General features: G+C 50.0%; 4 protein-coding genes across 4 annotated transcripts; 2 read left to right on the forward strand and 2 right to left on the reverse strand.

The window, feature by feature from the left end:
* Positions 1 to 3: 3 nt before the first annotated feature.
* On the reverse strand, positions 4 to 1,638 carry CSUI_004855 (uncharacterized protein; the record flags this gene model as incomplete). The annotated part of the gene is made up of 1 exon (XM_068065036.1): positions 4 to 1,638. A coding segment is annotated over exon 1 (1,608 nt), but the record flags the coding sequence as incomplete, so codon positions are not given.
* Positions 1,639 to 1,996: 358 nt separating this feature from the next.
* On the reverse strand, positions 1,997 to 10,015 carry CSUI_004856 (cullin family; the record flags this gene model as incomplete). The annotated part of the gene is made up of 8 exons (XM_068065037.1): positions 8,153 to 10,015; positions 6,983 to 7,082; positions 6,540 to 6,725; positions 5,588 to 5,654; positions 5,097 to 5,287; positions 3,897 to 4,160; positions 3,087 to 3,519; positions 1,997 to 2,247 (listed from the first exon to the last, which is right to left on the reverse strand). The coding sequence occupies exons 1-8, from the start codon at positions 8,437 to 8,439 to the stop codon at positions 1,997 to 1,999; spliced, it is 1,779 nt and encodes a 592-aa protein (XP_067922994.1). The 5' UTR covers positions 8,440 to 10,015.
* A 777-nt stretch (positions 10,016 to 10,792) lies between these two features.
* Positions 10,793 to 13,075, forward strand: CSUI_004857 (uncharacterized protein). Its single transcript, XM_068065038.1, has 3 exons — positions 10,793 to 11,239; positions 11,874 to 11,967; positions 12,630 to 13,075. Exon 1 carries the CDS (start codon positions 10,795 to 10,797, stop codon positions 11,041 to 11,043), a length of 249 nt encoding a protein of 82 aa, XP_067922995.1. The 5' UTR covers positions 10,793 to 10,794; the 3' UTR covers positions 11,044 to 11,239; positions 11,874 to 11,967; positions 12,630 to 13,075.
* A 2,206-nt stretch (positions 13,076 to 15,281) lies between these two features.
* Positions 15,282 to 27,004, forward strand: CSUI_004858 (casein kinase i). The gene is made up of 12 exons (XM_068065039.1): positions 15,282 to 18,173; positions 19,023 to 19,282; positions 20,006 to 20,101; positions 20,629 to 20,821; positions 21,831 to 21,944; positions 22,626 to 22,738; positions 23,583 to 23,648; positions 24,090 to 24,174; positions 24,804 to 24,897; positions 25,401 to 25,481; positions 25,935 to 25,983; positions 26,881 to 27,004. Exons 1-12 carry the CDS (start codon positions 18,038 to 18,040, stop codon positions 26,908 to 26,910), a joined length of 1,317 nt encoding a protein of 438 aa, XP_067922996.1. The 5' UTR covers positions 15,282 to 18,037; the 3' UTR covers positions 26,911 to 27,004.
* Positions 27,005 to 27,809: the final 805 nt, after the last annotated feature.

The raw sequence follows: 27,809 nt of genomic DNA on the forward strand, positions 1-27,809 counted from the left end.
GTTGTGCTTATGATTCGGCCTCTATCTCCCTCGAGCGGAGCGTCTCCTTGTCCCCCTGGTAGGCCTGCTACAGGTGGAGTAGATAAGAAGAAAGAAATCTGGGGGCTTTGCCCTTGATTTGAAGAACTCCTTACATCTCTTGTTGAAGGGACACCGTTACCTAAGCATCTCCCCCCCCATCCTCCTTCTCCTCCTTTTCTTTCTTCTTGTTCTTCTCTTCCTTTTCGTCTTCGATCACCTCGCGGCAGATCATCCTTCTCACTTATACTGGATAGACTCGGGGGAGTATCTAGAATGTACCTATGATAGAGGCCTTTCCTTTGTGCATGCGGGGAAGCTGTCTTGGTATGGATGACTCGTCTTCTCTCCGACGTCGTAGGCATGACTGCCTCACGTCCTTTCTCTTCTCTATCGGGCTGATCGAGTTGAACTGACGTCACATCTTCTTCTACATCTCCCAAATCCTCATGGCTACGGTTCTTTCCTTTGTTCCTCACCTTCTCATCGTAGAAACTCTGCTTCATTATTAATGGCATGTTCTTCTTCATATTTTCTTTCTCCTTCTTTCTCTTCTTGTCTTCGACTTCTGATTCTTCTTCCTTCTCGGAATCCTGTTCTCCTTGGAACACTCTTCCAAATTCAACATCCCTCCGAAGTAAAGTCGGCGTTCTTCTTCTACTTATCTCTCCCCTCTCGAGCGATGTCTGCTCTCCAAGCTGTAGACTTACCTCCTTCATCTGCCCCTCTACCATATCTCTCCCTTCTTGCTCTTCACTTCTGTATATTGGGCGATTTGCATCTAGAAACGCCTCGCAACATTCTTGTAGTTTCTCATCATCTAAAGCCACCAGAGGCTCTCTCTTGTCATCAAGAGCCGAACACACGGGGGGTGGAGATAAGCAGCGTGCCTCCTCTTCATCTCTCTTGATCTCTCTATCTCCTATGGAGAACCTCCTCATCCCCCCCCCGCTATTCACACTCACACAGAAGGCATTGCTGCGAGGGAGGCTTTCTTCCTCTTCTTCTGCTTGTACGACGGGTGGAGAAGAAGGAGCTGCAAAGTGTGGCGGGAGAGAAACTTTGAAATGGACGAGAGAGGAAGATGAAGGAGACATGGATGTGTTTGTACTACTTAGTAGAGCTGACGGAGATCGTGATAGAGATGTATTGGGTAGATCTGCTTTACAAAATGAAGAAGCTTGAGAAACAGCACACGGAGAAAAAGAAGAAGAAGAATCTTGAGAAGACGACGGGAGCGAGAGAGAGGAAGGTCTAGATGCTTGGTGAGATGACTCTGTAGAGAAAGTAAAGAAATTCCGGACATTCTGAGGGAAAGAAGAGAAAGGAGAGAATTTCGATTTCTCTCCTCTTTCTTCATGTTGATTTGGTGCTGCTGGATTTAGATCAACTGTCAACTTTCCCATAGACACGGTGGGACCAAGCGAGGATCGAGATGATATGCCATCTGTGCGCTTATCTGTACATTCCTCTACCTGTCTGTCTGGCCCCCTTTCTTCTTTTCCTTCTCGTCGTTCCTGAGCTCCTTTCATATGGAGAAGACGCTCATCTTTCTTCCTAGTTTCTCTCGTTGTTGTAGTGTGGTTATGATGCATTTCTTCTTGCTGTTCCTTGCCTCGAAGATCTAACTAGGCATTACAAGGAGAGACGCTCAACAGGGTTATGCGGGTCCCTCTTAGAGAACAGAAAACTCGAGAAAGATCCCTCCTCGCTTGCCGCAGATTCAGATTGCTCCCGCCCCGTTTGTGTCTAACAGAGGAGAGAGAGGAGGACAAAACACCGAAGAGGAAAAAATGGCCGCTGACGATGGAAAGAGAGCACGGGGGGAGACTTGTACATGACGTTTTCATGACGTTTTTACACCTACGAGACTGATACGAGGTGCACCGGGGTCGCACCGCATGCTTGTCTCTAGACCCCCCGCATGTGTCCTTCCAAGCACACACCTCAAACCACTGGTCAACACCAGTGGAAACGCCTACAGTGTCTGAGCTAGCACAGTAGAACTGTGGAGGGAGAAACAGGAAATTAAGATTCCTCTCTGTAAACGATGCCGTAAGCCAAATAGCTGGCGTACATGGATACGAGGGCATTGCAATGAAGATGGATGGTGACAATCGTTATAGAATACGCTCGGACCTGCCTTTCTTAGAAGTCTGTCGCAGAAGAATGAGAGGAGATGCGCGAAGCTCTGACGGCCCATGTCTCGGTTGACAAAGTTCTCGAAAGCTGAGGAGACACCGAAGCAGGGGACATAACATAGAAGAGTCTATTACCACCATCAGTCTTAGGTCATGTGAAGAAAGCAGGGATCTGATCGAAACAAGAAAGAAAGCTCCACTCGCAGTGAAGGCGAGCGGAAGAGAAAAAGAAAGTACTTGAGAAAAAGGGACTGAAAGAGAAAACACGCTTCCAAAATCTCGGGTCAAAACCAGACGACGTGCACCGCGCTGGCAACGGAAGGGACAGTGAAGAGCCTCTCATCTCCTCCATTGTTAGCTAGCAATACTAGACGACCGGAGGCACGAAGGGATTCAGCTAGCTTAGCTCCTACTTGTTGTCCGCGTATGCATGAAGTGGCAAACCAGCAGAGCGGTCTTCGAAAATTCCTAACGTAGGATGAGTGTCTGCTTTTCTACTATCTAAGTGAAGGGAGAAGCAAAGAGCACAAGCTCGCCTACCTGTTTTCCTATAGATGCCGAGGGACGGGGGATGGTCCGGCCGGCCGATGGCCCGTTCATGACGAGACGGTGTTTTCTTGTGACAGGCAGTTTGTTTCTGTGTTTCTTTCTAGCCGCACGTAGTTTTCACACATGTATATTCTATACCAGCGCCTCTTGGCTTTGAAGCTCCACTGGTATTTACCTGTTATGTATACACGTGCAACATCGCTCGGTACCCCTTTAGAAACCTATGGAGACTGTTCACGACTGTGCGCTTCTCTCGCTGTTGTCTTTTCACCCTGCCTGGACAACGAAAAGAGAGAGTCCCTGGCAGAAGATACTGAAAAGATTCTGAAGGTACCCTGGCTTTTATCCGCAGCAGCCTCCCTCTTTCGTCCTTCTTACCCTCCTTCAGAGATTTCTGAAACAGCGGATCAGGCGAGGACAGAACACCTCCCCCTTGGTCTCTTCCAGTTGTAGGGTCGCAAGGCTTGAAGAGTCTCTGCTGTTGCGTAGGCATGTAGAGAAGAGAAGAACAGCTCGCAGAGGCTGACGACAATGCAGATGAAGAGGAAGAAAAGGCCTGAGAAGTGACGGAGAAACATTCTTCTACTATGCCCTTGAACTTTTCATGAAGATCCAGGAGACTTTGGACGAAGGCCGCATCTGCCTGTTGAGCTTCTGCAACACTCGAGAAGGCTGACCCTGAGGTACCCCCGGCTTTAGAAGACGACGACGTGAAAGAAGATGATGTCGAGAACGACGATGAGGAGGAAGATGAAGAGGAGGAAGAAGAAGATGAACCTCCTTCCAGCTGGCTAAGCCTCTGGTCAACAATCTGAAGCAAGCAAATAAGAGCCCCGGCAAGCCCTTTTGACACTTGGACACAAGAACAGAGCAGAAATCTATTGTCTTCAAACCACACGTGAGGGCAGCACATTTGAGAAAAGAAAGGTGCTTATATAGAAAAACTCTTCAATGCTGAAAAAAAGAAGAATCGCGGAAGGCATTCGTATGTTCCCTGCCATCCTTGAGCAACCGACGGAACGTGAAGGTAAGAATGCTTGTTTAGACAAGACTGAAATGCCCTCAGGAACGACAAGTTATAGCTAAGTACACGAAGTTTACTCGGTTCTGTCTATCATTTTCTTGATAAAGAGATCTTCACTGGTCCATTTCGGGACGTCTCCTGCTGAAGTGCAGTCAGTGCCTTACTTTATTTCCTCGGTCAGAAACGAACTTCTTGAAGGTGAGAGCAATTTGTTCCACCCCTCCTTGAACGAAACTAAAGAGGCGATGGGCCTGGCGTAATTCTGGCCGTCTATCATTTGTCAAAAGAAACTCGATAGCCGTCTCCTTATGAAGAAGCTGAATTTGTCTCTGTCCCAACGTGGCTTCTAGAACCATCTTCTGAAGCTTTAAAGCCGACGACCTGTGTAAATAGGTCGAGCAACGACGCTGTTCTGCCAGCAAAGCTTGCTGAAAGTCGAGGAAACACACATTATGTTCGCTCACACCAGAAATGCATGAGACACGAATGGATGGACACACCCGGCATGCACTCAGGTATCTATATACCCCTGTGTGCCGGGAGGAAGAAAAGCGTCTGATGCATCGATCTCCACACAGAAACATACCTGCACAGCATACAGCCTCCGGGGGCAACTAACTTTCAAGGCGTACAATTCCAACTCAAGATCTGCACAGAAAGAAAGCTAGCTACATGACTGCTGCGTGAGCGTTGTGTGTATGTACGCATCCATGCTGAATGAAGGACGCCGCGTAAGCTCTCACTCTCTCTACCAACTAGTTTCGCTTCCTTTTCTCGACGCATGCAACAAGAGCAGCCCCTCGGCCAGTTTCTGTTGGCGCGTGGCATCTCCCTCTTCTTACGGATCATAAAACAACCATCTCCAGTGTTGACTGAATCTTCATCCATTCTCGAAGATCATCTCGAAAGTTACAACCTGGATCGTTCTCCCGAAGAGATGTTGTCACACGTATGTTAGAGAATGAGCAAGTCTGCTTAGAGAGTCGGAAATCGAGGAAGTCGCTGCTTCGTCAGGACTTCTTGTTGAAATCGTACACCAAAAATATGTGCGAACGTGCCCTCTGAGAGCTGTGGTCCACAATGTAAGTGCGTTAGTGGTTGATTCTAGTTTGACTGCGGGGAGAACCCGAAAGATCGCGGTTGTTCCCCGGTGTTTCTCTTTTGTATATAGGCCTCACATAAAACCAAGCTCTATAGAGGGCTGCTCTCAAGTGGGATTATAAGAATAACAACAAAACTGCATGGTCGAATAAACTCTGCTGTGAGGCACCGCCGCGAAGAGTTCGGACACTGATCTGACAAGAGAAGGAGTGGAACAGAAGGGAAAGAGACATACAACACCCCCACGGCAGGGACAAACGCACCTGAGTTCTGTCAAGATATTCAGTGAACGAGAGAGAATCAATCCATCGGTCGGAGACACGCGAGTAGTATTCCGCAGTGTCAGGGAGAAGGTAGTCTTCCAGTTCGCGTTGGTATAAAAATAGTCCTTTTGAATCGAGGCCAATATACACATCGATGACTTCCCTCAGGACATCCTCATCGACCGCTCGGCCTGAATAGAGAAAACAAAGATGTCGTACTATCACCATCATCTCCTCACGCACACGCGTCGCGGGGTCCGCATCTACAAAGATCTGATCTATCTATGGCTTCGAAAGTAGAAATCAGTTTTCTCTGTGCTTACAAAAAACACGGGAACGTAGTAGTTTTCCTCGGAACAGAGACGCACACCAACTTCGTTTTTTACATGCCGACACCGAACACCTGCTTGTCCATCCCCCGAAGGACTAGATATCCACCTCCCCTCAACAATCAACGAATCTCTCCCAACAACTGTCACAGATCTACATACCTTCTCGGTGCGACTGAATGGCACCAAGGATAGCCTCCCTCAACTGTACTTGAACGCGGTTGAAGACCTGGACAAAGAAGCGCCAAACAAGACGATTAGGACAATCTCATAGGCACGATGAACCTCTCAGCCGGACACGTGCTGATCTAGACTAATGCCAGCATCAATGCAGATCTACAGACGCAGTCGTCCATACCACATGCATGACACCAAACAGAAAAGCGTCCACCTATTCAACTTCATGCAATATCGGCCCGTCTCTGCGGCCCATTAGGAAAAGATTAACAACCTACCCCGCAGAGTGAACAAAACACGCCACGAAACAAGCACACCTCGACTCTACTGACTCTGCTGACCCCGCCTGCTTTGTCGACAATTACCGCCATCGCCTTTCCACCTCTTTGCTGTTCTCAAGAGCAAGTTCGAACTATAAACCCTAAACTGTCCCCCATCTTTTGTCAGACAGAAGACGCTTCCCTCCCTAGAGGCTCCCCCGGAACGGAGAACTCCGTATCCACGGGCTGCTGGTCAGACAACCCCTTTAAGGAAAGTGGGTAATACGGCTTAGCTTCTTGGGGTGACCCCGCATGTTTGGTAATCTCCGTTTCATCTTTTCTGTAGAGAGAGTGATCAACAAGCTTCCCAGAGTATTCTGGGCTCATATTCTACGGAGACAACGCCGGGTGGCGATCGCCGAAGTTCCACCGCATATCAACTAGTCTCAAAAAAAGGAAATCATGATTGTCCTGTCCTTGCACCTGCCTCATACAAATCTTGCTAAACGCGCGGCTACGCGCCGGCCCTGTCTAAATACGTTCGCCGCTAACAGAAAACATTTTGCGATACGGTTTTCAGACCCCTCAGTCTCTTGCTTTTAGCCTCTCCCCTGTGTCTCTCGGTCTGTGAATGTCTCTTTCTGTCCCTCCGCCTCCTGTCTGTTTCGTTCTCTTACAAGCTGTTTGAAAATAAGGACACCCTTATGATGAAGAGGTTCTTGAGACTGCAACTTGACGTAGTAGCGATCCAAGTAAACAAAAAACCGTTCCATCCAGTGTACGTACAGCTTATGGTTCTTCCAACGAAGGAGCACTTCCCGGAGGAGGTCATCGTCTGTCAGCCCATTCAACCGCGGCACAACCTGCCAAAAAAGAAACAGCGCGAGCTTCCCTACATGGTGAGAGCCGGGCAAAAAGGAAGTGCGGAAATGGAAAGACAGAAACGTTCGCAGACAGAGAGAACCCAGGGGCTGCACCCAGAGTGATTTTCAGCAGCCCGATTATCGGTCTTTCTTTGTAGGTAGTTCTGCAGCTCTACAGCGCAAGTGAAAAGCCTTGCCCGTCGTTTCAGAAACGGTGCATGCATCAGCGAGTACAAAGCCAAGTAACTGTGGCTCACCTCCTTCTGGAGATACGACACGAGAGCCTCTCCGTAGCGTTGATAAAGTTGAGGCGACCAGTTGTTTGGATACCGCTGAGTACACATGTTGTATACTGTCCTAAACAGAGATATCACAGCGCGACAACTGAGATCGTCGAATGAAAATCAAACAGATTCACATCGAGTGGCGACTAATTCAACCAGCTCACACTACTGCTGAGCTATACGTATGCGCCTATCCTTTCCTCCAGTAACAGGCAGATCCTTCCGAGGAGAAAGGATATTCTATAAGGAGTGGCAAAACTGGGGAAAAACAAAACATCGGAGATTGCCTCCCTCCGCTTACAGCCAAGACAGGTACTTCCAGTGTATTCAGCTATGTATCAACAGATATAGCCTACAACCGTTTCGGTGAAAAACCACCCACGGAGCAGACGCCAGGAGAAAAGAAAAGCCGGGCCAGTTACCACGAGTGGGCGCCGTGGACGGAGTCGTCGGATAAACAGAGAAATATGAATAGAATCCGACAGTGGAGAAGCAGGCGATAACTTGACTCATCTGCTCACGCGTGTATGGACACTTTCGAGGCTCAAATCTACATGCGTGCACACGCCCAATGCCGTCCGACCGGAACGACGAGAAAAAGACCACACAAAACTGAGTCATAACTCGGACGTATATGTGCCAGTACGCTGGGAGAATACATTGTAGTTGTTGCAATATGTCCGAGGGGAAGCAACGCAGTGAACAGATTTCCGCTTTCTCCAGTAACTTCAGACAGAAGGCTGTCATGCGCCCTGGTGTTTTTTCCAGCCTGACGACTTTCCAAGGTACGATGGAGACAGACAAAAAACTGCGCCCTCTTGCAAGCGAGCAGAAGCGCAGATGGTTTGTACTGACAACAGAGAAGTAGATGGAGGTGACTTGTCTCCTTGCTATCACAGTAATCAAACTTCTGTCCCTCCTCCGAATACAGACACGCCCTCAGGACCCCATAAATCTTATCTGAAAGCTGCAGAAGAGTTGGCGACGATAACATAGAGTGCTACAGTCTAACGGAACCGCAGCGTCCCAACAGAGAAACTGTAGAGGTTGAACCAGAAGATAGAGCATGCACTCCTGCTATCCTTGAACAGCGAAACACTGTCACGTCCCTCATTATACGGAGGGACTGAATTCTTCACTGACGTGTAGAGGTCGGAATACTCCTTCCGAGTAAAAATGCACAGCTTGCCATCTTTTCTCCTGCCAAGAGCCTCTCCGGTACGGAGAAAATGCTCAAGTCGATGGATCGCGCAGTCTCGAAGCATCGACCATCCTTCATCCAGATCTACTACTCCGAGGGGGCCTCCCATCGCTCGTGCTACACCCATGCCAGGCGGGCCTTCCGGAGGAGAAGGAGAAGCCGGAGGAGTCGCTTCAGTCCCAGCATCGTTTTTCCCTCCCCCATTCAGATGAGAGGATTGTCCTGCCATGACGCCTGTTGTGGGAGCAACCAGACTACTACAGACTGCAAAGGGGGAGGAGCAAAGAAAGACGGAGTAACGATCCTCGCAAGAGCGAGAAGAAAACAAAGGCAGCCGAGCTGAAATCCAAGACGAGACTCACCGCACCATGGCTGCTACCACGGGCTTGTCCGGAAGAGCAAGAAAAGGGATCACACCGCGAGCTCAAATACAGGGGTCGTAGAAGCAACAACACGGATCAGTCCTGATACTGATTCCCAGTACTACTACTACGGAGGTAGTGAGGTCCTCCGGAAGAGCGGTCCAGCGTCTCCGCAGGCCCACGTTCGCCGTCCCTGGGTGCAACTCAGATTCACCCGCGGCAGTAAGCAGGAACCAAAGACCCTCTTATTCTAGACAGATCGCGACTTCCGAAAGGTTCAAGGAAAGAAGGTAACACAGACGGTGGCCGAGAGTTTTCCCCGTTTCCTCCTCAGCGAAGGGCGACTCGTGCAGCTCTCGAAGGCTGAACCCCTGGCATCACGCGGGATCTAAAAGTAAAAGCTGGCTTTCTACATTGTCTAGATCAAATCCGAAAGCAGCAAGCCCCTCCTGAAAGACAGTCGGGCAGATTTGGCTAACAGAATGAAATGCGACTGCACTCCAGAGACTTATTATACTTGAGGGAATGACCCAGGTGCGGACCAGAGTCGAGGCAGACGACCGGAGCTCCTTTGTGCTGAACGAGAGAGGATTAATAGATATTGAAGTCGATGCGAGCAGTGTTTGACGGGTAGCCGATACACGAAGCGCCTTGCGCAGCTTTCCGCGCGTAACATACACTTCCAACAGCACACCCGGGGAGACACGGACACGGAAAGGAAGAGGTATAGTGTATGGTTACGACGACGAGAGCCGGAAGTAGCAATCTGAGGAAAGAAGCACTCCTCACGCTGAAATTGATTTCCGCGCGAAGCTGCGAATGAGGCGCGAACAGACAACGGACATGCCGAACGCCGTTGCTTGTCTGCCTACCCTCGCCCTCATTTAAATAGCAAGCAAGAAGTCTCCTTTTCCGTCCGAGACACAAGAACCCAGCGCAGACTGTCGATCAAAAAGGGAACGCCGACTGTTCGGAAGGACGCGGGGTGAGTCGCAATCAGTCTTGCACTACCCTGAACCCTTGCCGCTTCCATTTCCTTTCAATCGAAGAGCTAACGTCGGTCCGCCGGACAAAAAGGAAAAGGGTTTTCGGCAGGAGCAACGATGACTGGAGTGAGCTCCCTCATGCGCACATCGAATACAACGGAGGCGAGAGCTCGCCAGATGTGAGTTCTCCCATGCTGAGGTAACGGGCTCCGCTCCCAGCAGTGATAATGTGGTTGGCATGCTGTTGCAGTGCAGAAAAAAACGTTGCGCTGCTCCTATGCATCTTTAGGGAAGCAGGCAGCCACATGCTGCAGTGTCGAGTGGTCACGCGGGAGAGCCTCCAACCACTTGAACTTTGACTTTCACGCTCAAGTACGATGTAGAAAACTGTCGGGTCGTCTGGAGTAGCCACCGTGCCAGGCGCAAAGCGCGCAGGCGAGTCGACGCAGGCGTCATTGTACTTGCAGATTCAGCGAGCTAAAGTTCTTTACACACACACTAAGGAATCTTCTCTGCAATAAACGTACATAGTTTAGGCGCGCGCCTGTTTCTCCATGCAACATGTTGTACTGTCAGGAACAACCGGGTGGTCTGCGTTTCCCGTGCGCAAGTAGGGAGGTCTTCAGAAAATGCGGTGAAGGGTGCCAAAGCCTGTTATGTTGTAAGTGGGGACTGCTCTGGCAGTGCACTCTTGTAAATAGCGTTTCAGCTCTCAGGAGATGCTAGGTCCCTAAGGGTGAAAGCAAAGTCCCTGACTGCCATCACGACAGCTAGAACTCGCTAGAAAAGTGTCAAAGCAACGTAAGCACAGCCAGTCATGGGAAGAGCTGCAAGACTGTAGCCGGCACGGTCTCAGTTCGTCTCTCAGGAGCCACGTGGAGGATCGCAGCCTAGACAGCCAGTCTCCTCTGGTGCTTGACCCACCCTACTGGCTTTGAAACCCAGCGGACAAAGAAAAGCTCGGGTCCGTTACGAAACGGGGGTACACTTCGCCGGCCCGACCCCTTAGGGTCGATGGCCCACGAGACGGCTGTCCCGTTCAGGAGCTGCACTGTTCCCGACCAGAGAGACCGGTGACAGCGGCCTCCAGAACAAAAGGACGCCACAGTGCACGTGGGTAAACCTCGCCCCCAAGCTTCAAGATGCAGGGCTTGCCACAGGGGCTCTCCTGAAAGCTGATGCTCGCGGCACACCACGGAGGCGCTTCGACAGCTTCTTGTTTCCACACCGGACACAATGCGCGACGTGTGGGAAAGCCGCCGCTTGCAACCTCCAGTAAAAAGAGTGTGGAGTCCAAAGAGTCACGGTGCGGCCAGGACAAGCGATGATCCTACAAGAGCTTCAGCGGATCCCAGTCCTTCCTATGAAAGACCTCGGCCGAAGCTTTGGGGATCGACTTTTCCCGGGCTGCCTGGTGTCGGGTCCTACAAACTGAGGGAGCCGACGCGGTCTGGAACACAGCCTTTCCTACCGAGGATCTCCTAACTGGTACGCACTGAGGCTCACGGCAAGTCTAACTCGGGACTGTCTCTCGGGAGGGCCGTCTGTCTCATCGAGCTCGTCTGCAACCGCGCTTTCTCGGGAGAGAACTGCTCGGCCGGTTACACGGGCGGCTGCTGGCGCGGCTGTGCAAGAAGGGCACGCGTTCGGAAATGGTTTCAAGCTGGCGACTGTGGGGCAGGTACGAAGAGTAAAAGGAGCTGTATTGCAGAGCTCATATCCACGAGACTGAAGAACACTTCCTGTGAGTACTTTGGAGGCGCGACGGAATAGATATCCCGAAGCCCCAAGCCTACACTTGGACTGGCAGTCGCGAACACCGGTGCTTGCGAGGGTGCCTGGCAGCGTTCGTGTCTTGTCTTCGAGCTCAATGTCGCGTGAAAGAGGAGACCCGCGCTTTGATGCTGCCAACACAGTGAAGGACCTACGGTGCTCTCGTAAGCGACCCCGGAGACTGCAGATCAAGACAAAGCAGCAGTTTCCCGCTCACTCTGCACTGTGACAATTCTTCTTCGCGAGCAATCATCTACTGACATCCGTAGATACAGCCGCGAGGAGCGAGGAGAAGTCGCGCATACCTAGGGCGGGCACCGTGCTGAAAAATCCGACACCACCGCGTCAAATCGCTTCTTCATCCAGCAGGCTGTAGAGGGTCGCGTGACGTAAGCAGAACCATCTGTGGTGAAAGTTGGGTGTCCGCGGTAGCCCGAACTGGGCACGAGCTACGGTGTACAGTACTTTCTCCCGTTCAGGTTGGAGATTGCGCATAGTTCTCCACCCACGGGGACACCGTATCGTGTGCATGGCATCTGCAGAAGGATGGAAAGAAGGCATTCGTGTCCAAAATACTCACTGGGCAGAAGACCGCCAAGTCGAGGATATCCCCGAGATTCCTGACGCTAGCGACACGTGAGTGATACAGCGCGAATGTGCCGGCTAGGTGAGTGGTCCTAGCTCACTGTCATGTACAACCCGGCGCACACCCATTAAACTCTCTTGTCACCTCGCTGTCTGGCACACCCCTGGAGGGCGACGCACCCATGGGCTTCGGCTATTGACATGTGTTTCCCGGGGCGTCGGTATGTTTGACAGGCGGGCGAAGCAAGCATGCCCGCTGCTGACAGTCGCACTCCACGGTACTATCAGTCCGTCTTCTGTTTTGTGTCCAACCCACCCACAGCTGCTGCGAAAGCCTCGCACATGACACTAACCCGCCTAGTAACGAATACGCGTTAACCCGGTACACCGTTTTTAATATACTAGGTACGCGTACTCTCCGTAGGGAGATAGCGGAGTCCACGCGGAACCGCCCGTCTAGCAGACCTGTGTCCATGAAGTCACGCTCATGGATCCAGTGCCCCGGACAACCTGAAACGTTTTATTCACAGCTAAGGTAACTGCTGTCCGAGTGGTTCTGTGTGCCGGGCCAGCTCGATATCGGGAGCCCGAAGCACCAGCGTGTAAAAATCCACTGCTCCAAGGTAGGGAGGGGCTCACACTCCGCATCGCATTGTCGGAACATATTCTACAGTCTTTCCTCGCGTCTGGTGTGCCCGTCTCGTGTGCTGCAGCCCGAGCGAGGAAGCTGAGCGTACACCAACGTACGAAACCAGCAATGCGCCCTCTCCGACCACCGTTCAGGAGAAAGACCTCCGCACACTGCTAAACCCGAAGCCAGAGTTTGGAATCGATTTGTCCCCTCTGTTGATGAGCTTGTGTCCTGATCTGTCGGTACGTAGCTAAAATGACTCAGCAAGCCTTGGAGTGTATTCCTCTGCTTGGGGATGGCCACGACTCCCCTCGTTAACGTCACTTGGAAGGAAGGATCGCCAGATGCTCCTGCACCTACAAGAAACAAACGCGGATGTGTGGGGTTCCTTGGACACTCCCCCAGCCGGCCCAACCTCTCCTCACAGGTTGGACCGGCAGTCCTTTGTTTTCTTCTGGTGAAAACAAAGCACATGTTTTCGCGTAGGAAAAACACGTGGCAGTGCTGTCGCCCCCGGAACGTTTTCAGGTAATCGAAAAGGACGAGCCTTGGGATCACGAAACACTGTTCCAGCAGTTAGCCGTCGACCTCATCCAGGAGCCAGGGAATAACGGCGCGCCGAAGGCGGAGCCCTAGGCTCTTTCGTTACTGTATTGAAAGGCAGGAGATCGAAACGGAAAACTGGGAAACTGCCGGGGGCGGACTGAGACAGCCCAGCACTCTTAGGAGGCAACTCCAGACTATCCACGAAACAGTTGGACAAGCGTGCCAAGTCTGGGGTTTCAGCATGAACATGGGAGTGGATCTTTCCTTGTTTGTCCCCGGAACCTTTCCGTGCTGACCTTTGACGTATCGACAAGATTACACAGTCTACGCTTGAATCACTCGGGGCAAGCTATCCACCTCCACTGCTTTACCAAGTGGGTCTGAGCTAGTTGTCATCGTAAGGTGTCGCCTCGCCCCGTGCTGCAACAGTACGAAAGGTCCCGATGCCACTATTTACATTTTCCCAACGGTTTCTGCAATCTGTCTGCCGGGGATAGATACATGGAACTTTCCGGTTTTCCGCCTGAAGCACGCAGACGCACTCCCATGCGGAGCTTGCACTTTCTGCTGAGATGGCCCGGCATGCAAGATCCAGCCTTCAGAAGCCACCAAACTGAGGTCGTTCTCCCTCTTCTCCACACATGTGCTGCTAAGTCCTGTGATTAGGTAGTGGCGCGGCCGGAGGAGTGTGATCGGAGTGAGTCGGGTAGAAAACTTGAATGCTGCCAGGCTTTCGAAGGTTAAGAGGATTGCGTCTCGAAAGGTTGTCCGGGTCAGGCCAGATGGGTGTTGCGCGCACTTCGGAACCACACACATGAGCGGGCGGAAGCAACCAAATCATAGTCTACTGAATTCACTTGTAGACAAATGTTTCCAAGCCTTTTTCCGAGAACTTCAGCTTGGCACAGGGGTTGGGGTTCTGTGTATGGTTATCCCCTCGCCAGAATGACTCCCATGTAGACCTGTTCACTGCCCGGGCAGCGACAAACAGGACCCTTGACCCGTGTCGCGCAACTATCGGGACGGAGGGATCAGCCTGCAGAGTTCCCTGGTGTTCCTAGTTCGAAATCTTGTAGAGGAAATAACGAGAGACCGAATTGTAGCCGGTCACTCCCTTCTGACGGAATACGAATGTCAGCCGATGGTAGCGCGCAGCTCCTTTCATAAGAATCATTACCATTAACACAGCTCCCGAATCGTCCTCTCTACGGATGACTACTCACACCAGACGATTCAGTAGCTTCAGACAACCCTTGATCTTCTTCTTTCCCTCCCAAAACAAGAAAGTAGTGATCGCCGGTGCTCCTCACCGCCTGTTCACTCAGTCGAATGGGAGGCCTGTTCTGCATAGCTACCTGGCTAATCTGTTCTTCACTGGCCCTTGCCGGTCATTATTCTGTTCAGGTGATACTATCCTACAAGCCTGCATTGCCTCACAGACGAATACTACCACACATACGATTGTTCAGCAATCCTGGGATACTCTCTCGGGGGAGGTAGGCGGGAGGGTCCTCTCTGGGGCGCGCCTAAGTGGGTGAGGCCTTCCCTGGTTTCACTGCGAGGTAGGTCGGCAGTTTTGGCACCGCAGCAGCACTCGGTAAAAGGCTACGAGTGTCAGTAGCCAAACTTCTGGGGTACCGCACTTGGCAAGGACAGTTCTGCCAGGCTGTCGCGCTCCTCATCAGAGTCAGTCGGGGCGGGTACCGTTGCCATCGCCTGTTCAGAGTGGCAAGCTTCGGGCACTTGCCAGTAGCACCTAGGACCTGTTCGCCGCTGGCACATAACACGACGGTTGAAAGGCAGGCCGACTGCGCGAAATACACCTACAGAGTCAACGCGGCCACGCGTATATCTTTGAAACTGCCGACTGATAGGGACACGCAGGACAGGAGATGTGAGTGCATGATGGGTACATGATTTTGTGCATGTCGGGGGTGACGCGTACCGCAGAAGCCCAGACGGGAGAATTGAAAACGTAAGCATCGCGTCCAGGCTCAAGGCGACCCATCTGCTTACAGAGGAATGTGTAGGATGCATGTATCGGGTGTCACGGCTGGGCCGGATTATATTCGAGTGCACGGCTTGTGGAATGCCTGCTAACGCAAATGGCTACCACGTAATTTTCCGATGAAGCACAGCGTCCGCTCCGCGGCGCGGTCGGTTCCTCCGTGAATTTTCTATTTTTCGGAGATGCATGCTTGCGCTGTTCTGTACTCACTGGGGGACCGCGTAGGGAAATTTACCGTCTTTCTCCGGCCGAGCATGAGCGAACAAACTCGTTTTAAGGTTACGATGGACTCCATTCGCCACGGTATGACCTCGAGGATTGCGAGCTTAGAAAGAACCGCTCATGGCGGTGTTCGCGGTCGGGAAAACCTCTAATGAGGCAGCCTCTGCTTTCTGTTTTCTCTGGTATTCCTCTAGCTTCTTTTTCGTCGCCTCCCATGCTTACCTTTCAGCGGCAATGTTCGGTAAAGGATAGTAGCTCTTTGGACTCTTATTCTTGTGAATCCCTCTTCTTTACCTTGGAGCATCAGGTAGTACTTTCGTAAGACGAGGCACCGCGTCAAGTTCTTTCCCCTGGTCATCCAGCTGTCCTCATGTATCATTAGGAAAATTGTCGGCCTGCACGATTTTGAGTTTCTTCTTCTCGGAATTGTCCGGTGCAACACGATTTCGTTGCCTTTGGATCCATGCTCGGTAAAGGTATGGGATATTAGTTAATACAACTTTGGTTGATTTCCGGGCCTGTTCCTCTCAACAGTGCTTGTATGTGCCGCTGCAGGTCTTTTTTTTGTCCGACTTCTGCTTTTTTCGCTTAGTTGCCAGTTTTCAATGTGTCGCCGAAACGCCGTCTCAGAACCTTCTGTCTTCATCGTCTTCTTGCGATGCCATACCGGTTCTTCGTTTTGTCCAGGGCAGTCCACGTTTCCTGATGCTTCCAGTCTTCTGTCTCATCCCTGCTTCTCCCCGTTCCATTTCGCCGAAGCAGACCGTACTCTCTTTGCGTCTTTTCTCGTGTCCTTCAATTTCTGCCAGCAGTCGCAGTTCACTGCGCTGCACGGCGACGCTTCTCTCTGGTACTGCCTTTCATCTGAACCCTCCACCATGTTCGCTGGGCGGAGCGAGGCCATTATAGTCTAGGATGTTTCCAGATTTTGTCTACCTCTGAAGCGTGGCTACGCTGATCTCCCCTCGATTACACTCGTTTTTTCCCCTCATTTTTTCTTCGGTAGCCCCCGCTGCGTGCCACGACAAGGTAGACGACCCGTAGAGCCTTGTTTTCAGAGCCGCATGATACTCGTAACGTCCCCGAACAACGCAGCCTGTTCCTCGGAGACAAGCTGGGCAGTTGGCCGTGTATTTTTCCGTGAACGGACGAGCTTCCGACAGTGACGTACTGGCGTATCTTCGGGAAGGGTGGTTCTGAACCTCCTATCGATTATCGCTACAAGAGTAGAGAGCAGAGAAAGGACACTTGACGCTTTTCTGTTTTCTCCGCGTGTTTGGTACTTTGTCACAGGTGCGTGGGGAGCCTGTAATGCTGTGCGTCTAACGTGAAGAAACACACGACGAGTGTTCTGGTGACTGATGCCAACTTGCTTCTTTTTTTTTATCCTCCTCTTCGGGATGGCCACGTCAAGAATGCCGCGTGATTTCTTCCTTCTTATTGATAGCCCTCCTCGTTTGCTTTTTTGTCCTGTTTCCTCTTGTTTAGTAGAGCCCCCTTTTCGGACAGTACATACTCCAGCTCCTCCTCTGATGTTCTTCTACAGAAGCGTTGAGGAGTTTTATACTGCTGCATGAGTTTCACCTCACTCAACACCTTTGTTTGGAGTTCACACTGAGGCTGTTTCTTCTCCAAGTTTTTACATGCTGGCTATTTCTTCCTCTTTTTCTTTGGTGTATTTTCCCCTGTTGCTCTCCAAAGTTTTTCCGCCGGGCACTTGTTTCTTTTTTCTGGTATGATGACAATGAACCGACGACAGACTGCTGGTCGCCTGCTTTCTTGCAGTGTACAGGCACTTTCGCGGCGGCGTCAGCCATTTTTCTGGTCGTCTCTTTCATTCTTCCTTTTCAGCCAGCGTCAGCAGGAGTTCCTTCACCGTACTTCTGTCGCGCCTTCGGAGTGTCTCGTTGGACCCCACATTCTCCCAGTCACTTGATTTCTCTCTTTCTGTCTGTTTTCTCTTCTGCGCTCCGTCTTGTCTTGCTTGCTGTGATTCTTCGTAAAGTTCTTCCTTCTCGCCTTCCCCTTAGGAGAACCGTACACGGTCTCTTTTTCTGCGCCGAGAGGTTGAGGTTTCCAGCGCTTCTTCACCAGTAGTCCTCTCCCGTCTGGATGGTTTCTAAGAAAAGAGAAGACATCGTTTCTTTTGCTGGTGTTCTCGAAGCCTTCATCTCAACTGTAGCAACTGTGCCGGCTGTGCCAGGTGTCTAGACAGTTGGAGAGCTGTCACCACCTTTCACATCCGGTCACTCGGCAATTCGTATAAGAACTGCCCTTGCCGCATCTTTTTCGTTGTCCGCTGGTCAGCAAGGGGGATTTTCTTTTCGTTCTCTCTCCGCCGCTCGATCCGAAGAGTGAATTTCAAGTGGAACAGCTTCGAACGAGACATTCTCATCTTGCGTTGCAGAGACATCCATCGTTAACGGACGGACCTAAGTTTCATCTCTCGGAACAAAGACCAGACACAAAAAGGCTGTAGTGACGATCTTATTCTCCGGAGGAAAACAAGCAGTTCCTTATTTTTCTTCCTTGTCCTCACTGTTACTACTTTGTAGTGCCTCCTATCTACGTGTCTGTCCACAGCCTCTGTTGGAAACAAAAGAAAACAGAAGAAAAGCTGCACAGAGGGGTGGCCTTCCTTCGGTTCCTGTTTGGTGGATCTTTCTTCCTCCTAAGAGGAGGAAGAAAGAGGGAAGAGAGGGAAGTTCGTACACATGGCCTTGCAGCAGGTATCGAGAAGTCACTCTTCCAGTCCCAAGATGGCGCAATCACTTAAAGACATGAAGATTGGCGGTGTCTGGAAGTGTGGGAGGAAGATCGGTTCAGGCTCTTTTGGAGATATCTATAAAGGTGAACTCAGATTTCTGTGTTCTCTTGGTTTCTTCCTGCTCAATACTCCCTCTTCAAGGGGCCGTGACAGACCGACTGACATAACGTCGGCTCTGTTTCCTCTCCATGATTTCACTTGTTTCACGCCCCGAAGCCGTTCCACGTGGCTGGACACCAGGATACGGCAAGCACGAATGCATGCGCAGATTTGTATATACATCTAGTAGTGCTGCTGGTGTGTACGATACAGACTTCTGGTAGGCCGGAGCGGCAGAGACTTCGAGATTTCTTGGCTGAATGTAGTTAGTTCAGGCACATCTCCTAGGATTGCTCGAGTATAGTCCGATCGCATACATGCACAAAGAAGTCCTCCGCCGAAGTTCAATTTCAATGTTGCTATTGTCCTACCGCTATCCGGTAGCTTATTTCTCTTTGCTTTGCCAACAGGATTTGAGGATAGATAGACACCCGTGGCAGCCTTCGTTCTTCGGGGCATATCTCTGCTTACGTAGTAATGCCGCCCTGCTGTCTTTTTGTATGGTAGGAGAGAGAGTACTTCGCAGTGTCTTCCGGGCTTTTAGGTTCCTTTTTCCAGGGATTCCTTCGTGCCCTCGGGGTACATGCGACAAGTTGTTTATGTGCTTCACAAGCAGCAAGTGTGTACATGCAGTCGCTTACGCGTCAGGGTTCGAAACTCCACAGACTAGATAAACGCCGCTTCACAAGTCTCTTCGCAGGCATGAGAAATGCATGCGACGTGATATTATGTGGCGTTTGTCTGCCATATATTTTGCGTGGTGGTGCGAAAAAACTTAAAGACCATCCTCAGTTTGAGAAAGACTTCTTCTGTTTCCGTCTCTCGTGCGTCAGGTGTCAATACACAGACAGGTCAGGAAGTTGCTTTGAAGGTTGAGAGTACCAAGGCGAAGCACCCTCAACTTCTGTATGAGTATAAACTCCTCAAGCATTTACAGGGGGGGATTGGCATTGCCGAGGCCTACTGTTGTGAGACCGAGGGAGATTACAATGTGATGGTTATGGAGCTTCTTGGCCCGTCTCTGGAAGATGTCTTCAATCTGTGCAATAGGACATTTTCACTCAAGACGATTCTTCTGCTTGCTGACCAATTTGTAAGTGTGAGGAACGCCATGGGTTAATCTGGGAAGTCTCTTGTCAGGGCTCCCTTCAGTCGCGCACGTACACACCTTGCGGTCACTCTCTTTTTCCAGTTCTGGGAGGTCGGAGCCCTGGCTTTTTTTCGCGTGCAGGGTCCCACCCTGGCTTCCTTTCTCATTCTTGACGTGCACATATCTGTTAGAAGTGTCTGAGACCATATCGTTGCATATCACATACATACATATATATAGGCATACAGAGATGCATTCTCATTTCATGAGGCTCACATGGATGCATTGTTTTTGAACGGTCGTGTCTGGTAGCCTTTCTGGTTCTTCCAAATTGCATGTTTGCCATCGTACATATTGTGATATGTGGCGTCTGTTATAAAGGAAGGTGCATCGACAATTTCCGACTCCCTATTCCCGAGCAATATACAGAGTTGGCTTAAATGAGCTCTTACGTGGTTGCTAAAGATGTCCACGCTTTCGGTGGCCCCGGTTGCCAATACGCCCACGTTTGTCCATGTGAACTGACATGCAGACGATATAAACTGTATGTATATATATATATGTATATGCCTATGTCTATGAACGCACCTGTATCTACATCCACGGTTTCCTACCTGTGTGCATGCACCCATAAAGACAGAGAGAGAGGTGTGTGTATCCTATCGTTTTTTGCGGGGGGCTTCGCGAGATTGTTTTTTCATCTGTCCAGCTCCTTTTCTTTTTCAGTTGCAGCGGGTCGAGTATATACACTCGAAGAACTTCATTCACCGTGACATCAAGCCGGACAACTTCCTTCTTGGAAGTCCCCGCCATCAAAATATCGTAAGCGAGATTGTCGGGGTTGGGGTGTAGTGGTAGATTCTAAAGGGTAGAAACCCCTCCGTTGCTTTTTTGCCTGCCTAGGTTTGCGGTGTCGTTGAGCTTCCGGGGCCAGTAGGATGTGATTGACATCGGATTTTTTTCACTCTGCACTATTTTCTCGGATACGGCGAGGATCACTCATACTTCCAGCATACCTGTACTGTGTAGTGGAGATGCCGTGAACTCCCCTGTACAGCAGCCGGACCTTACCAAAGCTCGGTGTGTTGCGAGGCCAGCGTTTCAGTTTTCGTTGCTGCGTTGAGTCAAGATAGATGGTGATATGTCAGCCTTAAAGCCGAGAGAAGCTTGCTGTCCTCTCTTTCCACTTTGAAGGCTTCCTTGTCGTCTCTCGAAGTAGTCGCAGGCGTGGCTGCACGCATCGTCAGCTTCTCCAGGTAGATTGACTGGGTGTAGAGAATCATGTAGGAAAGCGGAGACGGGGTTGCCTTTGTGTGTGTCTGTCTGTGTGTTTCGAATGTTGCGATCAGATTTATATGATTGATTTCGGATTGGCAAAGAAGTATCGAGACCCTAAAACTCATCAACATATCCCTTATCGTGAAAACAAGAACCTCACGGGGACAGCTCGTTATGCGTCAATTAGCGCTCACCTTGGCTCTGAGCAAAGTCGTCGAGATGACTTAGAGGCTGTTGGATACGTGCTTGTCTATTTTTGCAGAGGTGAGAGGAACCCGCATCCAGTCAACTGTTCTCCGGCATCGCTGTGCTAAGTTTCCTTTCATTCGAATCTCTCCTGTTCTATTTCCCGCATTTGCATCTCTAGGGCTACATCTCGGGTGTAGATATTGTCTGTGTTTCGGGTGGAGGGCCCCCCTCCTGCCGTTTGCATTCCTCATCATTCACTGATTTCTTTTCTTTCTCTCTCTCTCCTACTATTTATCTGCCGTTTCTCTAATCACCGTGAATGTCCAAGCAGTGGCTCTGCGGTGTTGGGTTACTCCCAGCCGCCGTCAAGCGTCGCCCTGTGCGCGCCCGTGTCTTTCCCTTGCCCCGGTCTAGACATACGGTGTAGAGTGAGTGGCCGTGTACGAGCCAAGAACAAGAGGACCTGCAGAAAAGTCCTGTGGAAAACACAAACGAAGCCAACTGAGTAGCTACCGATGACTCATAGAGTGTCGGAAGGCAAAACAACAGGTTTGGATCGAGAAACGTCGTCAGGCAGATCTATTGAGGCTCTCCCTTCTGACTCGGGCGAATCAAGGGGCACCGTGTGATGTTGTGTCGATAGTCATTCTGCGGGAAGCTTTTCAGCTGGTGGTCCTGGAGCTTTACGGGGTTCTGCAATCGATGCTTTCTGTTCAAGTAGAAGAGATTGAGTCATGTCCCAATTGTATTCGTATGTACTTCAACGACTACTGTAAAGGAGTGACGGATAAAGAGACCAGGGAGCTACTGGAGAACTGGCGTGAGGAAGCATGCGCGCAGCATGATCTCTTTCCATGCAACCGGCTGTTTTCTTTTTATGCTGTATGTGTGGATTTGAGTGTTTCAGCAAAGACTCTTCTCTAAGGAGGGAGGGCAGAGACTACTTGTTTACAATGCAGTCATATCCATGTATGATGCATGTGCCCAAGGAGGCACCTCTCTCTCTATATGTATATATACCTGTGTGATGTGTCTGTCAGTATAGGTGTGAACCTCACTGTGTCGTGTGTTGTTTTGCCTGTAGGAGGAACTTTGCCTTGGCAAGGAATCAAAGCCAATACAAAACAAGAAAAGTATCATAAGATCATGGAAAAAAAAATGTCTACTCCTGTCGATGTCTTGTGCAAAGGTTATCCAGGTGCGTTTCCTGAAGCGCTGTCATTCTTTCTTTCATGAATATATATATACGTATGTATTGTTTTTTTTCTGTGTTCCGCGAAGGAGTATTAAGAAGAATTGTCGAGCGGGGATGTCTCCTAAGGACTTGCTTCCACGGTCGTGTCCTTCATTTATGGACGGAGGAATGAAAGCTAAGAATTCCCGTGTTGATGCATGCTGATTTCGCTGTTCTTCGGAAAGCGAGGGCGTGAGGTATCTAACCAACTCCAGTCATCGCTTTTACTTCTCTGTTGTATCGGAAGTCCCCCGACTGAAAGACCCCATCGTATCTCTCTCCTTCGCACGTTGTGACTACCTGAAATTGCAAAGCTTATCACGTGCCTCGGTTGCATGAGTATCGCTAGTACGCTTTCTCTGGGTGTATGTCCGTCTTCTATGTATGTATGTATGTTTCCACCGACGACAAATCTGTCTATCTCAGTTTTCCATTTGTTCTGTATTTTCTTACGAAAAGTGACAGACGTGGAATACAGGCTTTGAAATAGTAGTGAGCTTTTCATCCCTTGAAAATCCCAGGAAACGTGGACGCGTGCTCCGTCGATTGCGTGTGATTGGATGGAGGGATGGCTTCAAGGTTGCATGTGTATGACTGACTGTGTTTGTCTGTGTTTTGTGTCCTGTTCCTTGGTTTTTTTCACAGCCGAGTTCGCCACCTATTTGAACTATTGCCGCTCTCTCCGTTTTGAAGACCGACCCGACTACACGTATCTCAGGAGGCTCTTTAGAGATCTGTACATCAAGGAAGGCTTTGATGTAAGAGTTCTCCTGTCTGCCCTTAGTCACTCGCTTTCATCCATCCATCAGTTGTCTTTACTTCTGTCCCTCGTATCTGTGGCCGTCAGGATAGCAGGTTGGATTCTTTGCATATAGAGCATCGTTCTTCATATGTCAATGTTGCGGCAAAAACAGACTATTTGGCGTGTACGTACAAGAGTTCACACTTTTGCCCATGTGAACAGAAGCTCAACGAACTGAAATGTGTGTCATGCTTTCTACTCTCGTATGTTTTCACTTCTCCTACTTCTCTTCTATCATATGTGATATCCTGCATCTATAATACTCCACACTCTCTAGGGCTTGTGCGGGGGGACTTGTGTCTGTAATGAAACCATATATGGGTGGGGATCGAGAGTTTGACTTCTCACATACATATCATTGAACGGCTCGCGGTTCATAGTCATATATGTTTTATCTACACGTCCGTATGAAGACGTACACAGGACGCCAAAACGCATGTAGGCCGAGTGGAACAGAACAAACCAGTGTAAGGGCGTTTTTTCGATGCTCTCATACATCGCCTCGCTCACCTATGAGAAAGACGGACACATCTAAACCTCAGATCCGGTTTATTCACCCGTAGGCTTCGTCTCTTTTACCCAGGAAGTTAGACTGAGTGTCTGTGTGTGGAAGAGCATATTGAGCGGAGAGGAATGAGCATATGGTTTGCGTCAGTAGGCTTTTCGGCCTGTCAGAGCCTACAGAGCCTGTGTGTGTATGAAGACAAGCTTTTCGGATCTTCTGTGCGTCCAGCTCATCCACGGGCAGACTGACGAGTAGGTCGACGCCTGTGCATTGTTGTCTCTCCTGTTGTGCTTAGGAAGGAGAGCAGGATTTTGACTGGACATTCAAACTCAACACAAGAAACAGCCTTGGAGTACCTCCTGTAAGTCTTCTGTTTTCTGTGCTTCACTTTTGCTCTACTTCTGGTTCAAAAGAAACAAACCAATCGAGTTTCCCATAGTTACAGCCGTATCCGTATAGTGTTCTCCTCACTGATGGAGAGTGTACCAGACGAAAGGCCTTGTGTAACCTGGATTTATGGGTATATGTTTTTCTCCGTGAACTTGCCGTGTCTATGTATTTCTACTGTACATATTCACCGGCTACTAGGAACGTATCTTGAAGTCTACCGAGTTCGGCGTATCGTACACGGAGAGAAATGAAACGAAGACCGATCAAAGATGTCTTGGGAGGATGAATGGAAGGGCGTAGCATGTGGTGTTGGTATTTTTTATCTCGAGAAAGACACTTCACGTTTGTTCAAGGTGTAGCCGTACTCGTGCCATCTCCGTAAGGCATGTTTGCCTGGTCTCTTTCTCTTCAGAATTCCGCGCGGACACACCACGCGATGTATAGTCAAGATACGCGAACCCGCGGGATTAAGCGGGACTCGGATCGTGCACCGGGAGGTAAGCCGAGGAAAGCGTGTCTGTCATTTTCGACAAGGCAAGCTGCCTAGCCGTACTTTGGCCTTTATACGATGGCAGGCTCTCATCAGTAAGCCGGAGGCCCCTGTGTGTCTTGGGAGCGTTTTTCTGCTTTATCCCTAGCCGTCGCAGCACTTGTGTTTGAGTGATTGTCACACTATAGAGCTGGAAAGAAGGGATGCTTTCTAGGTTTTCAGTTAGCATGCACACCATGAGTAGCCATGAGGTAATCTCGAAGCGAGACGAGGGGCGTATCATGTTATTCGTATAAGGCCGTGTCTGTGCAGGCGGGTTGCTAAAGAAGACCTGACGTACTTTAGGTATTTGCTGTCTATCTTTGTGGGTAGCGGAGACGGACAAAGGGGAGTTTAGGAGTACACAGCTTCAAAGGGAAGAAGCTTTCGCGTCTAGGTGGTAACTTGTCCTCGGCTTCCTCTGTTCCGTATACGGTTGGATGTATGAGCTGATTACGCCAGTGGCCTATACAGGAGAGCATTCTATCGGACCAAAAGAAAAGACTTTCTTGCTTCTCGAATGTCTGTAACCTGCGTCTTACGTGATCTCGCTGTATGTGTGCGTGTGTCGGTCTTTCTTTCGTCCGCGATATTCAGCAAGGAGCACTGTGGAACGCGATCGTACAGGGCCTCATATGAGCAATGGAAAACTCGTCAATCCTTCAATGGCTACCAATCCGGGAGGACACTCGTAAGTTTAGCTGCTTGTACGGTACATCGGTCTATCTTTTTGAGGAAAAGGAGCATCAAAAAGAGACGAACTGGTTTCTCTCCCGAGATAGAGTGTATATGTTTTTTCTATGGTGTACGGACGCACACAGATGTTCTATACGGACGCATGTTCTTACCCAACACGTGCCCCGGAAGAATGCAGTGTGGGCGACCCTACTGATAACCTCTTTGGAGGAAACTGAGAAGGGCAACTGAAAAAAACAAGTCCAGGGGAAAAGGTATCGAACAAACGTTCATCTCTTTTCACTTCACACCCGTGCGGCTGATTCATATCCAGTGGCTTCAACTAGTGGAGGATTATCAGGTATAAATGGCATACCGTGTGAGTTCTCGTAAGAAGGAATAGAGACGGACGTTTCCCACAGAGGTGAAATGAGTCGTGCCTCGGTACCTCAAGACATTGTATATAGATTTTTCCTTCCTCATCTCTTTCACTCTTTTTTGGCTTTGTTTGGACTGCAGAGTCATGGTGCAGGAAAGGACGAGTTTAGCGGATCAGGCAGAACGGACTTCACGAGAGAATTCAACACGCAAAGATGAACCGTAGGCACTGGGGTTTCCTCGCTTCATTCGTCCGGCATGTTACCTATTCTTTCTTTCTCCTGGGAGACGTCTGTCCCCTTCTGTGTAGCCTCAAGCGCGCGTTTACTTTGTGGTGCCCCAAGCACCTTCTGGAGTTTCTCGTGCTACCCTAGTTCTTTAGATGATTGGTACAGAAGGGAGTGTACGTGCAGGTGTTGGCTTTCCCTTCGATCCACTGTACGCCTTTGGTTTTTTTGGCGATCTTTGTGTGTGGCTGTTCCTGAGGTTTCACTTCTCACTCGATGTGCGGTACATGCGCGGGCAGCTAGTGCTCTGCGAGACGGAAGCGAGGATCTATGCCTGGAGAGAAGTGATATGGGGATGAAGGACGTTCACTCAACTGTTGGGTAGATCTTCTGTGACTGCATTCACCGAGGGACCTTGGTGTTTTTTGGGTGGCTTCTGCGTTTTCAGGAAGGAGGGTCGATGGCAAGGAGGTGGTACATTCTCATGTCTTCCTTTGGTAAGCTATTTATAGCTGATTATGTGAAAAGGGTCCGCGTACGAAGAAATGTATCCACTCCAGCATATATACAACTTCTGGTTACTATCATGGAGAGAAAACTCGAGCAGCGTTCCTGTTTACTCGTACCCAAGAGAAGGACGACGGCTGCATATCGTGTTGCCGTGCCCAGACCCGTCGATTCCTGTACTCCACATGAATGTATGTCGAGTCTTAGATCCTCGGTGAAGAGCTTGCAGAGCACTTCAGCTCTGTAACATCTTCACGGGACCGTTCGCAGGGCCTTTCCGTGTCTTTCGATACACAAGCCGCTATACGAACAAGCACGTCTCTTTTTATAGGTACCTTTCGAGGTACGTGGTGATGATGTATGTACGAACCACTGGAGTAGACATACGCAGATATGCTCTGGTCCTCTGCATGTTCTTCATGGTCTTGTTCAAGAGGCAAGATTCCTTCAGCATGTCACCCGGCTGCCGCAGTGTGTGCGTGTGTTGACGTCTGACTGGTGGGCCAGTCTCTCTACGTGTACGCTAGGTGTACAGACATCTCGTTGTGGTTGAATCATTGATTGTGTAAGAAAGATGTGATCGTGAATGCGCCGAGCGGCTCTCTTTCTGGCCTGGTAGACTTTCTCATTCTCAGCGAAGCTATGAGTCATGCACACACCCCCCGTATATATGTGCGTATACGCTGACGGAAGCGCGTGTGTGATATCGCTGCGAGTACACCTATTCATTCATACGCCTATAGATCCCCCCGTGCATATGCGTCACCAACCCCGCACGCCTCTCTCTGGGCCGTCTTCCTGTATCAGGGTTTGTTGCCGTCCAGTCTTTCGACTTACGGATGAGCTGTTGAGCATCGTTTCTTTCTCTGTCGTGTAATGTATTGCAGTTTTGTCGTCGCTCGCCTACGAAGGGATGATGGATTCGAGGTTCTTTATCATCCATTTCCTGTGTGAAAAGAGGAGAAAGAACTTTTTCCTCGACTTCCTTGACTTTTTCCTTGCACAAATTTTTGGCATTTCTTCTTCCGTCCTCTTTCGAGTCCGCTCGTACTACCTACTCACCTGCCCATCCCTCAAGGCACATTTCTTCACCTCGCTTGTTTGGTACACTCGGATAGGCACATGTAGAAGTACCCTCTCACTCTGTGTGTCCGGCTAGGAATCGAAGAAGCAAGCGGGTGGTAGTATTCTGTATCTGTATTTGCATTTCTCTGTCTTACCTGTATTCGCATATCTGTGTCTGAAAAAGAAAAGAACACAATTCCCACTATATGTATCGGTACCTTCAATGGACCTCAGCGGTGTAGCGACAGAGACCGGACGGGGGTGGAGCAAAAGGTCCGACGAGGCGTCAACCAGAGAATCAACGGAGGCCTTTTTCTCTCTTGTCCAAAGGTGCTCTCACCGTTGTGGAGGCTTCACGCCTGTCGGAGCTTCTCTTCCTTCTTCTTGGCTTCCATCGCTGTTTAGGTGGTTGCACTCGGGCTGTGTATTTAGGGTGGTACTTGAATTGACAGCAGCGTGTCGCATTTTAAATAACAGGACGTGGTGCTTTTCGTTGGGCTCGGCTGTAGCGGGTCGTCTGGGGATCGTGTTTACGTTCACCTGTGTATCTATGTAACACCTAAGTTTCTCTAGGCGCAGCAAACAAGCGGAATTGTGTTTCCCCGCCTGTGTATAGGTACTTCCACACGCATGTATATCCTCACATGTGTCTATCGTCTTGTATTCGGTCGCTTGTGAAGGGCCTCGGCCACTTCTACGCTGGTCCTCAAGCGATAGAGAACAACGCAATGAGGCACCCGAAGCTCGGTTA

The sequence above is a fragment of the Cystoisospora suis genome, assembly GCF_002600585.1.
Source record: "Cystoisospora suis strain Wien I chromosome Unknown contig_2320, whole genome shotgun sequence".
NCBI lineage: Eukaryota > Apicomplexa > Conoidasida > Eucoccidiorida > Sarcocystidae > Cystoisospora > Cystoisospora suis.

What these genes read in the sequence shown, in the direction of transcription:
- CSUI_004857 (XM_068065038.1), top strand. Translation starts at nt 10,795, where the DNA reads ATGCGCGACGTGTGGGAAAGCCGCCGCTTGCAACCTCCAGTAAAAAGA.
- CSUI_004858 (XM_068065039.1), top strand. Translation starts at nt 18,038, where the DNA reads ATGGCCTTGCAGCAGGTATCGAGAAGTCACTCTTCCAGTCCCAAGATG. An exon ending in TTCTGCTTGCTGACCAATTT is followed by an intron (nt 19,283 to 20,005) that starts GTAAGTGTGAGG and finishes TTTCTTTTTCAG; the next exon opens with TTGCAGCGGGTCGAGTATAT. An exon ending in ACAGCCTTGGAGTACCTCCT is followed by an intron (nt 23,649 to 24,089) that starts GTAAGTCTTCTG and finishes CTTTCTCTTCAG; the next exon opens with AATTCCGCGCGGACACACCA.